Source organism: Phyllobates terribilis, unplaced genomic scaffold (assembly GCF_046119375.1).
Source record: "Phyllobates terribilis strain yellow unplaced genomic scaffold, ASM4611937v1 Scaffold_5__5_contigs__length_657084704, whole genome shotgun sequence".
NCBI lineage: Eukaryota > Metazoa > Chordata > Amphibia > Anura > Dendrobatidae > Phyllobates > Phyllobates terribilis.
Window position 1 is genome coordinate 46752966 of NW_027362765.1, and position 12891 is coordinate 46765856.

At 41.8% G+C, this 12891-nt stretch overlaps 1 protein-coding gene across 1 annotated transcript in view; it reads right to left on the bottom strand.

The window, feature by feature from the left end:
• The window catches only part of LOC141271937 (uncharacterized), a 223119-nt gene that overhangs the window by 20567 nt on the left and 189661 nt on the right, over positions 1-12891 (bottom strand). Inside the window, exons 2-5 of the mRNA XM_073682188.1 lie at positions 11528-11677; positions 11219-11398; positions 11013-11136; positions 7718-8525 (exon numbers count right to left, since the gene is read on the bottom strand). Coding sequence (XP_073538289.1) covers positions 7718-8525; positions 11013-11136; positions 11219-11398; positions 11528-11605 — 1190 coding nt within the window. The 5' untranslated portion in view covers positions 11606-11677. The remainder of the gene's footprint in view (positions 1-7717; positions 8526-11012; positions 11137-11218; positions 11399-11527; positions 11678-12891) is intronic.

Genomic DNA, 12891 nt, shown 5'->3' on the forward strand with positions numbered 1-12891 from the left:
TTAGGATATCAAAGTAATCAAAACTGAGTCTTCAGTAGTTGATACTTTTTAATGGCTATGAATAAGGAAGTGCCATGGCTCGGCTTGGGGATTCAATCCGATGACCTGTGGTCAGTTCTTCTGTTTGCCTGCTGGGCTATTGCCCTTTTCTTCCCTGTCCAAGTGCTGATCATCTTCATTCTCCCTTCTTGGTTTACTCTTCTCCAGATGTTTTCCATTTTGGCTTGCCTTATCACATTGTAGGTTGAGCTTTATATAATATCCATTCACTGCACTTCCTTGCTGGCTATACTTCTAGGTGGATTTGTGCTCAGGCATTCCAGCCCTTCAGTTTCAGGATTTTCCCTGCTAGGCAAACACCGTTTGTACTTCTGCTGAGTGTCTGTTTGTCTACTTTCCCAGCACCTTTTCCTTTGACCACATTTAGGGTTCTCGTAGGTTATTCTTGTTTCATTTATTTTTAGTTCTTCTTTTTTTTTTTAAATCAAATGTTTTTTATTAATTTTTAAAACGATTTTCACAAAGGTAAAAAAAAAACAACAACAACCAGACAAACATTGGAGAAACAGAGTTCTCCACTCCCCAAACTTAAGAAGCATTAAACATGAGTTATTTATAAATCTTGGCTCTGCAAAACCTGCATTATTAGATGAACAAATATTTGAACATAGTAACAATAGTCAATTCAATTACATATAACTTGTGGAAGTACTAATAACATTTTTATTAATTTTCAAAGGAGTTTAATTTTAAGCATCATATAAACGTAACTCAAAGCAAGCAAAGGCGAAATCTCCTCAGTTCCCTAGATGTCAAACCAGAGCCATAAATCCATAGACCCCTTATCTTGTCAAATTTAGAGATAGCATCTTTTTTTAGGTATATGCCTTTTTCCAAATTTACTAGCCAGATAACTTTATCAATAAATTCTGATCTCATAGGCTCCTGATCTGCTATCCATTTTGGGGTTATCAATTTTTTTGCCATGTATAACATACGTGCCGCCGCAATTTTGCCGTACTCATCAATAGTCATATCTTCAACATATGCCAGTATACAGACTAATGGTGAAAGCTTTACATCAATTGAATAAACCCTGTTAATCATTGCTACAACACTCTTCCAAAAGGACACCAAGTTAGGACAGTTCCACATCATATGAACCATATCTGCTATGTTAGTTTTGCATCTAGTACAGTGAGGACTTGAACGAAATCCTATGTTAAATAAGAATTGAGGTGTCCTGTATACCTGGTGTATCACATATAAATGGGACAGTCTATGGGATTATTTTTAGTTCTTCTTAGTTTTCCCTCTCTCCCCTTTATGAACGTGCTTTAAGTTTTCTCAAGTGGGGTCTTAGTGTCCACCTGCACACTTAGTGTGTACCGGCCTACCCTCTGCTTCCTCAAGAGGTATGAGAAACCCTCGATGGCCTTTCACGGAGTCAGGTTTGAAGTTGTGTTTTTAGTTGTGCGGCTAGTGATTGTCTAGTCTGTGCAGGGACCAATAGGGTGTGGGTGCGGCTTCTTTTTGTAATAGGTCTTCCTATACCTGTTACCCGTGTGTGTGTGTGATGTTCATAACAGGAAGTTTATGTCACGCCAGGTGTGAGTGCAACACGCAGGGGAAAGGGAACCCAGACACTAGGGAAAGGGGGAAGGGGTAACCTCCTAATCTTGACTAGCGTCACCCTGTCTACCCCTAACGTCAGTATACATCCTCCTCAGCTGTCGCCGATCACGTGCCTCGCCCTACTATCCCTGGCGTAAGGCTATAGCTGGGGAAGGAAGGAGATGAGCACTAGTCAACCTCCGCTAGCACGCTAAAGACAAAAGGGGAAGAAAACACAGGGGAATTACAACTTAGCTTTACAAGAAACTCCAACAGGGCACACAGACTCAAGACTCCAAAGAGGACGTGATGCTACTTCAGCCAAGTTCCAAGTAGGAATGAGTATAACTGGCGACGCCCACCTAGACACACCAGGTAATATATACACCCAGACTAAAGGGAGGTAGTCGCTAGATCCTAAACACAGCCTCCTATCTAGGCAGCTGTCTGCATTGCCAAATGTGGAGATCTCCTGTAAACCACTGCAGGGTGACTGTCTGTCACCTCTGACACACCCGTGACAGTCTACTTCCAAAACCACAGGACTGTGGTTTGTCCTGAAGAAGAGTGAAACTTTGAAACATGTTCACAAAAAAATACACCTAATCTACATTAGTCTCTGGCTTCAACGACTCCCATTCTTCTCCACTATTGGCACCTTGGCATCCCCGTGGGTCTTCAGCAGCCTTAAGTGCATTAAGTGGTTTGTCTCAACCCTGGTCAGGTGAGCAACTCTACCTATCTTTTGTCACTTTTTACTCTGATAAGACCATATTGCGCTATGGTCTTTCTGGTTATTTCTTCTATTGCAGGTTTTCTCATGTTGTCTATCTGTAGGGTTATAACTTCTCCGATTGTATCTGATGGCTTGATTCTAGTTTTTTATACGCTTGGGATGAAATCTGCTCCATTTTAAGGTGTGTTGGCAGTCAATTGGCTTCTTGCACAGATACATCTTTTATTGTTTTGTATCTTAATGATTGTGTCCAAAAAGTTTATTTTGGGAGTACTTAAGTGTTCAGTTGAAAGTGGGATGAAACTGATTAATCAGTGTAAATCAGTGTAAAGGTAAAGGGACAAGAAGTCACTTTAATGCTTGGCCATGAACAGATTTGTGTATTATGCTGCCATTTTACTTCCCATCACTGTACCAATCGGCTGTAAATATATGTTGTTACTAAATGAGAAGTAATTTTGGGTGAGGATGAATTTTCTAAGTTTCTCCCCAGAATCAGCATCAAAGTTGGGAGCTATCTGTAACAGCAGCAGACAGAGCTCAATGTTAAGCAATGAAAGAATTTAAATGTCCTTACCGATGCCCACCTTATGATCATGAAGAACCAATCAATTGTTGTGACAGCCAGGGGCCCACTTATCTGATAACTTGGTCCTGCCAAATATAGTTTTTGAGTACATAATGTAAGCAATCAGACGATTGATGGACTAATAAAAGAATTTTGGTTCTTGGAAGAAGGGGAGTAAAAAATAAAAGTGCAAAAACAGAAAAGCAAAGTAGCTATACATAACTAGAGGACGCTATGTAAAAAAAGAACAGCGGCAATAATGAAGGAAGCTATGTAATAAGGGATGGCATAATGCATAATTAGGCAAGACGCTATGTAATAATGAGAATTTTGCTATACATAAGGGAGGAAGCTATGTAATAAGGGACAGTGCAATTCATAGCATAAGAGTACACTAAATACTAAAGAACAGCACTACACATAACAAAAGAGTGCACTATAAACTAAGGGATGGCGCTATGAATAATGAATGAGTAAACTATATACTAAGAGATGGTGCTATACAGAATAAGAAATTACACTATATATTAAGGGATAGTGCTATACATAATAAGCGACGGTGTTTACAAACAAGAGTACTACTCTCATCAACTCTCTGCAAGTCATACAGTATAGATACAGAACATTTATATCCATTGACTTACCGCTGACGTGTCATTTTATTTTCTTTTGCTTCTTCTTCATTTGGTTAGACTTTTATATCAACATTTTCCAGCCACAACTCGTTTTGCTGTGCTAATGACCGCGAAAATAACAAAGCCAAATATATATTTTAGGTGTGAGAGGCGCTATTGGGCTACTCACTATCAATGGCAGCAAATTTTTTGGACAGGGAACCACTGAGTGTCTGTAGTAGATATACTAAATAAATTAACCTATGGTTTAAAATTCGCGCTAACGGTAGTGAATGAACGAAATCGGCAGAATAAATAGCTAAAATGTTCTTTATTGATACAAGTGCTTAAATTTTTTTTCCTAAAATGCTTAAAATAGTACAATATAAAGAATTGGTAAAATGAATAAATAGATAAATAAATAAATATGGTTATTGATAGAACGGGTTTCCATCGGGTCTTGAAGTAGTCGATACTTGGGAGGCAGAAGGGTGGACCTGGTGGGAGAGGAACCGTATTAGGGTATAGTAATACGGTACTTTAGGTATCAGTTCCCTGGTAAGTTGGTTTTATCTGGGTTACCTGTTATGATCGATATGTTTCTCCTTGTAGCAACTGCGAAGGCCTTTTGGCGGTGGGCTATATAGTGTCAGTAGGAGATGATGGTAGATACCTGAGGTGCAGGACAAAATTCGTTAGAACTTAAGAGTGATTGACCAAAGATTACTAGTGAAAGTTGTACTTTACCTGCTATTGGTATGACAATCAGCAGGCAACAAGAGCAACGACGTGCGGATGTGTTTCTTGGACCGTGATCCACAGGGAGCCAGCTATTGAGGTGGACTGGTCCGAGATAATTTTTTTAAAATATGGTCGAGGTCCTAGGGACGTAGAGAAAATAGGTTTAATGTTGTAGGTACTCGGTTCTGGGGTGATACGGTAGGGTTTAGACTTACCCTGAGGTGGACCTGTTCTGTTTTAGGTGTAATAGTTATAGTTGTCCTTTTAAGAGATGCAGCAGGAGGCTCTGGCTTGTCCTGTCCCTGTAAGAGAGGTGCAGCAGGATGCTTCTGGCGGTACTGGCGGTGTTGCGCCTATGGTGTACCCTATGTCCTGCTTAGAAATTAGGCAGGGTGAGGGTCTGTGGTATTGTTAGATTGGTCCGTAGTTTCTGTGTTTATTTACCTTGTTATTTGCCTTATTTCATTTATTGGTGGCACAAGTGGACGGGTGGCACAAGAGGACAGGTGCAACAGGTGTTCCGGCCGCAAGGAGGGTGCAGCAGGAGGCTCTGGCTGAGTAGTTGGTTAGTCAGGCGGCAATTGTCCTGTAATAGGATGCTCTGGTGCAGCAGGAGGCTCTGGCTGCAAGGTGGATATAGCAGGGGGCTCTGGCTGTGTAGTCAATTAATGGTATCACGATGCTGTGGTGTAGCAGGAGGCTATGGTTGCAACGTGACAGCGCGTCACTCTGCCCCTCTCGCGCGCTTTCAAGTGAAAGGGCGCCTTTCTCCTCCTCCCTCCCTCTCCCGCTCTGCCTACCCGGAAGCACGCGAGCTGTGGCGGTCACCGGCCGGGACTCCGCTCTTGCTCCGGGCTCCATCACCTCCTGACATCACCGCGGGACTGCAGACTGTAAGTACCCTCAGGCCTCGGCCCCCACCGCCTGCTACAACACGTAAACTACCAGGAATAGACACACCTAAACCTGCACCGTTCTATCCTTGGCAGACTCACAGACAACGCGGTCTGTCCTATACCTACCTTGCAACCATAGCCTCCTGCTACACCACAGCATCGTGATACCATTATCTGACTACCCAGCCAGAGCCCCCTGCTATATCCACCTTGCAGCCAGAGCCTCCTGCTGCACCAGAGCATCCTATGGCAGGACATATCACTGCCTGACCGACTGACTACCCAGTCAGAGCCTCCTGCTACACCCACCTTGCAGCCAGAGCCTCCTGCTGCACCAGAGCATCCTATTACAGGACAATTGCCGCCTGACTAACCAACTACTCAGCCAGAGCCTCCTGTTGCACCCTCCTTGCGGCCGGAACACCTGTTGCACCTGTCCTCTTGTGCCACCCGTTCACTTGTGCCACCAATAAATGAAATAAGGCAAATAACAAGGTAAATAAACACAGAAACTACGGACCAATCTAACAATACCACAGACCCTAACCCTCCCTAATTTCTAAGCAGGACATAGGGTACACCATAGGCGCAACACCGCCAGTACCGCCAGAAGCATCCTGCTGCACCTCTCTTACAGGGACAGCACAAGCCAGAGCCTCCTGCTGCATCTCTTAAAAGGACAACTATAACTATTACACCTAAAACAGAACAGGTCCACCTCAGGGTAAGTCTAAACCCTACCGTATCACCCCAGAACCGAGTACCTACAACATTAAACCTATTTTCTCTACGTCCCTAGGACCTCGACCATATTTTAAAAAAATTATCCCAGACCAGTCCACCTCAATAGCTGGCTCCCTGTGGATCACGGTCTTAGACTTAAAGGGGTATTCCTATCTCCAAGATCCTATCCCAATATGTAGTAGGTGTAGTAATAATAATAATATTAGCAAATACCTCCAATTAGAAATGTAGCATAGTATTTTTGATTCGCTATGCTACTTACCATATGTGCAGGCATTGCAGGACCTTAGGTATCCACGGTTACGACCACTAGCAGCTAGCTAACTAACTGTCACTTTATCAGTGGAAGTAACCATGGATACCTAAGGTCCTACAATGCCTGCACATGAGGAAAGAGACATCGTGAATCAAAAATACTATACTACATTTCTAATTGTATGTATTTGCTAATATTATTATTATTATTACATCTATTACATATTGGGATAGGATCTTGGAGATGGGAATACCCCTTTAAGCACCCCCATAAACATTGGATAGCCAATCGACTGACAGTTATCTCTCCCCCACACACAGGAGTGCTTGGCCAAGTTCTCGTGTTCTCATTGAGGGACATTCTTCTGTAGATCTTTCACATTAAATCTTGTGATTTGGGCAGAAGGTCCCTCTCTAGATTATGTGTCTTATTACATCCTATAAGGGAAGTTTGGCCTACGAATGTAAATCCTTATACCCTCAGTCCCAGCAATACAAGATGTTTCAAAATAGGTACAGTCTCTATATCACAATATTGTTGATTCCAGGTGATTGACGATATCCACGGGTATGACTTTAAAAAACGTAGAAGGACAGCCTTAACTTTTCAAAGTAAACATTTAAACATTAATTTAATACATATGTTGTTAAAGTAAACTTTTCTCAAACATTGGTAACAACAAATTTTTAGATGTAGTTGTATATACATATTAATGTGACATATTCTTTACACATTCCTCAGGGGGAGCGGCCCGAGTGCAGTGATATGTGTTGGGACCATCTTGGTAGCACTTTTCATCCTCGGCCATCTCCACTAGCTCTTGGTATTCATTGTTTTGGTTTTTATATACCTTGGACCTTTTTGAACATCACATTTTATTGTCTCATTATTATTTCTTTGGTGGTATATTGTACTTTTGATATTTCTTATAGGGATTACATTTGTCTTTTGACCCATTTTTCTTGCTCTTTGACACATTAAATATAACATTATTATTTAAAGAAGCACTCCCATTAAAGCTTTTATTGGGTACATCTGTCTAAAAGTATATGTAGTGTAGGGGAATTCATATACTCCTTGATTGCAGTCTTCCAGTTTCCAGCTCCAGTCTGATCTTCTTCCAAGTCACGGGACTTGACTATTCCAGCTTGCCAGCTCACACTGAGCCAGAAGTTGCTATGATAATGTAATCCTTTGGAGCCTTGTTCTGAAGTTTCATAGACTTACACTTGTACATGCGATTTTGGGCTCACACATAGACAGCAGTTTGAGCTGCCAAGTAGGAATAGCCATCAGGTGACTCGGAAGAGCACCACTAGAAACCGGAAGAAGATGGTAATCGGTGAGTATATGAAGTCACCTACACTACATACACTTTTTGACAGGTTTACCCAATAAAAAAATGTAATGGGAATGCTTCTTTTATGCTTAAATGGCTATTTCCCTGTGTGAGTTTGTTCATGCCTTTGAAAATCCTTTTTGTAGACAAAACATTTCCCACACTCTGAACATGAATATGGCTTCATCCGTAAGTGACTTCTCCGATGCCTAGCAAGATCTGACTTCTGGTGAAAACATTTCCCACATTCAGAGCATGTAAATGGTTTCTCGCCTGTGTGTGTTCTCTGATGTTTAATGAGATCTGAATTCTGGTGAAAACATCTCCCACACTCTGAACATGAAAATGGCCTCATCCCCGTGTGAATTCTTTCATGTCTAACAAGATGTGATTTTGAAGTAAAACATGTTCCACATTCTGCGCAAAAAAATGGTTTCTCCCCTGTGTGACTTCTCTGATGTATAACAAGTTTTGAATTAGCTGAAAAACATTTCCCACATTCAGAACATGAATATGGCTTTGCCACTGTGTGATTTATCTCATGTCTGACTAGATGTATTTTCTCCGTAAAATACTTTCCACATTCAAAGCATGAATATGGCTTCTCCTCTATGTGAGTTATTTGATGCTCAACGAGATTTGATTTCTGTGTAAAACATTTTCCACATTCTGAACATGAAAAGCTATGGATCTGTGTGTGAATTATCTGATGTCTAACAAGATTCGATTGATCAGTAAAACATTTGACAGATTTTACACAAGAAAACTGCTCCTCCTCTGTGTGAGATCTTCGATGGTCAATGCCCCTTCTGTGATTTTTATTTTGCTTAACAGTCAGTGATAAATCGGAAGATAGGACTTGTGGGAAAGAATCAGCTGATAGATCATCGCTGAGAATAAAGGATTGTATATCTGGAATAATTGCCAGCTCTTCATATGTATCTGGTGAGACACCATAATCTTCTGATTTAAAATCTGAAGAGATTGCATATTCCTCTGGGCTTCTTATACAGTCACCTGCCAAGAATAAATGAAGGTTGATTGTTTTTCCCTTTTGGATAACCTTGATGTATAGAAATTTTCAAACAAATTGTAATGCACGTAGCAAAACTCAATAAAAAAATTAAAGCTAGCTCTACACTTTATATAGCTGTGGACTTCTAACGAACATGATCAGTCTATCCTCCACCATTTATTCTCTATGGGACTACTTAAAAATGGAATGAATAGAGCGGTGGTGCATGTCCGACCACCACTCCATTCAGGCAGCGCATTTCCGAGTCCCATTCCCTGTATCATTGGGTGTCCCAGCAGTTGGACCAGCACTGATCAGCACTTTATCACCTATCCTGTGGATATTCCAATCAGCTATTCGTAAGATAGGTGATAGCTTGTGTAGGGGTTCACTCTCTCCGGCAGCCGCTTGGAACACGAATCCACAGGGTCTTTTATATCACACACGGTATAGTGCTTATTTCCAATGGTTGTACAGTACCGAAAACAAAACCATAAACATAAATCAATAGACTTGTCCAGGGACTAACTAAACAATATAGATCATGACTATTCAGACACGGCTGATCTAATGCCAGCTTGGTCACACAAAGCAGCTATCGTCCATAGCAACCAGTGATACTTGCAGTTTTAGTTTAGAGCCTGTGCAGTCTCTTCTCAGAGAGATTATGGCTTGTGTCTCTCCAGTTCCAACACAAACCACTCTGCGCAGCTTCCTCAAGCTGACTGACCAGTGAACACATGGCCTGGTTCCAGTCATATCTGTCCAGGTGCACCTAATCAGGTAGTGCTAGGATTTAAACCCTAGCCTACCTGGCTTTCCTACAGTTGATTATTATTGGAAGTCCAACCACTGGGATCCACACTGATACTGAGTCTCTCAAATGTCCAGTCTGAATGGACTGAGTCTCTCAAATGTCCAGTCTGAATGGACTGAGTCTCTCAAATGTCCCGTTTGAATGGAGTGGTGGTCAGACACGCACACCATCGGTCTCTTTATTTTCTATGGGACTGCTGGAGATAGCAAAGTGTAGAGCTCAGCTTTTTCTGGTAGTTCAGAAACTATATACGACTGCATTAATGCCCATTAACTGCCTTGTAATGTGTCTACAAGGGTGCTTGCTAACTGTTAAATGACACTACAAAGAAAAGCCAGGGATATCTTGGGGAGACAACCGATCTTAGCACAAACATTTTTAACTATAACCTACTCTATATAAAGCTTTCGTGGCCCACAAAGTTAAACCTGTTACCACCAATCTTATACAGCTTTGGACTTTATGGGCCTCAGCTTAATATTCTTATTGGTTCTATGGAATAGTAAGCGGGAGGGATAAAGTGTTTGTTAAAGACAAATTAAAATGTAAATTTTTCAGAAAACATTTTATAAAATCCTAGCAGTATGATTCTATAGGTCATTACCATTATGGCTATACCAAAATTGTGCATTTTTTGCTTTTTAAGCAGTGATACTAATTTGGTTTGTTTCACCATATTCTGAGACCCACAGTGTTTTCACATCAATGTGTCACGCAAGGTGTAAGAAAGACTGCAACAGGGAAGGGGGAAAAGGGGGACCAGACTCTAGGAAAAAGGGGTAGTGGAGACCTCTCCTAGGCTGACCTATATCACCCTGTCTCCCCTAACGACCCTATATTGGTTCCGCACCAATTGCCGCACAGGAATTGGCCCTGGCTAGGGAAGGGAGGGGGATGAGAGCCAGTCGATCCCCATTGACAACTAAAGACAACAAGGGGGAACAAACAAGGGAAGATAGCTTAGCTTTAGTCGACTTCAGAGAGATGAACACAAGTCCTCTTAGCACCAGAGAAGAAGAAGTACTGCACTAGCTCCAAGCCTTCACAAGGGGTCATATGAGTATAGCCGGCACCTCCCTCTAGAAAACAGCAGGTATTTATTCACCCAAGCCAGGGTGTTAATTAGCAAGAGGAGGGTAGCCGCTGGGTCCTAGAGAGACAGATTCTAAGAAGGTGTCTTGTAATGCCAAACGAAGAGATCTCCTGCAACCAACTGCAGGGCGACTGTCTGTCACTTCTGACACACCCGTGACACAATGGGGTGTTTTTTGCATGGTGAAAATCTTCCCATACCTATGTTTATTATGCTTTGGGGTCTGGAAAGACCTCAGAAAATTATAAATGTGGTTTTGGGCAGACACGACTTGGACTGAATTGAATCTGCTGGCCATTTCAGGCGAATTCATCCGAAACAAAATTTCGGACATTCACCCCTGTCTAACAAATGATACACAAAACCATTAGCTGACTATACAGACTTCTGGAACCTTCAAACTTGATATTTCTTACATGACTTGAATCCAGCCACTGCTTGAACCTACACCTGATTTGCAATGTGTGGGTCTACATTATTGTATACATATAACACTCTCAGATGAGTCTCAGGCTGATGTCCAACTGATATTTTTGTTGATGGATTCAGACATTAGGATAATTTATTCATGTGTACTACCTGGTGATATGAGGGGCTGGAGAACATCCATCATGGCGTCCTTGTACATATTTTTGTGTCCTTCTAAATACTCCCACTCCTCCATGGAGAAATAGATGGTGACATCCTGACACCTTATAGGAACCTGAAACATACAATGACACCTTCATCTCCCGATCCCTTCATAGCATTACGGTATAATGTCACATTATTCCCAGCAGTGTCACCTCTCCAGTCAGCAGCTCAATCATCTTGTAGGTGAGTTCTAGGATTTTCTGCTCATTGATGTCCTCATTTATAAGGGGGTGAGGTGGAGGCCCCCTGATTGGGCTCAGGGCTCTTCCCCATCCCTCAGACACAGGGACCTGACAATGGTCACAAGAAGTCTTCTTCGCCACTGTGTAATCCTGGTTATGGGGAGACACATTAATAAATCTCACAACAGACATTTCCAGAGTCCTTACCTCTCCATTTCTTTCCATCTGTTATTCCCATAGATAAGAATGATGTAATGTGATGTCATTAGGATCTCTAACCTCTCCAGTAAGCCGGAAGAGGATCTCTAGGGTGAGGTGTAATATCCTCTCTGCCATTTTGTCCCTGTCCTTATCCATCCTTAATTGGTCAATCTGGAAAATTATTCTATGTAGAAGATCTCCACTGAGAGGATCCAATATTGTAGGAACCTGTATGGGGAGAAGATGAGCAGATGAAAAATCATAAATATCCCATGTAATAATACAATTATTGCAATTATTAAGGGAAAACATATGAGGAAATATACAGTGCAGATATTCTATTTTCTCTTTTGGTATGAACTAGGAAGTGAGTGGCGCCTAATCACTATCCACAAAGGTATTGACAGCATGCATGTCACACGATTGTTGTAGGCCATCACATGTCTCATACATACTGGCATCACAGCTGCAACCAATGTTTTAGTTCAGTGATGATCCACAAATAGCTACCCACCTCGATCACTAAATATTATACAAAAATGAAGGCCCATATCATGCACCACCTCGGTATCTTACTTAATCTGTTATACAGTATCCAACCACTTTGTGAAGCTGAGTCACTACTCATGGGCAAGCCGTGAGACAGGGTAGTCAGGACGTCCAAGGTCAGATACCAGGAGGGTTCATAGTACAGAGGGGTAAGACAAAGGCGTGGACAGGTAACAGTCTGGGGTCAATTGCCAGGAGGGTACGTAAAGACAAGAGAGTACAACCAGGGCTGTAGAGTCGGAGCCCATTTTAGTGGAGTCGGAGTCGGTATAAAATGGACCAACTCGGACTCCTAAAATATATAATAAATTGGGTACAGTAGTTCAATGCAGTTTGTGGGGAATATTTTTTCATGAGAATTTGGGAAAGTTATGAAATGTCCTGTAAATGTCTGTACAATTACTGAGCTAAGGGTATAGACTTTTAGCTGAGATGAATCTGTGCTACAGTAAATTTATCACTTAAACATGAGCTATGTATGAGAGAGTCAGAGTCGTGGAGCCGGAGTCATGTAAATTAAGGAGTCGGAGGTTTGGCTTACCGACTCTACAGCCCTGAGTACAACAAACGGATAGTCAGAGGCCAAGTCTGAGGTCAGATATCTGAAGTCAGAGAGCGTCAAAAGCAGAAGGGATAATCCAAATGAATAGTCACAACAAATCCGAGGTCAGCAACAAGATAAAGAAGAAAGACACAGAGCAAGCACATACAACTAACTAAGCAAAGCTACAACTGACACTCGACTGCAGACAGCAACCCAGCTAAATAGCATGCAAATAATTAAAGATGGGAAACACCTGGGGAAACACCAACAGGCTAGACCAGATTGAGCAGCAATGCTTTTAATCAAATTGCTGACAGCCGAGGATACCCCAGGATCAGATTGGATGACT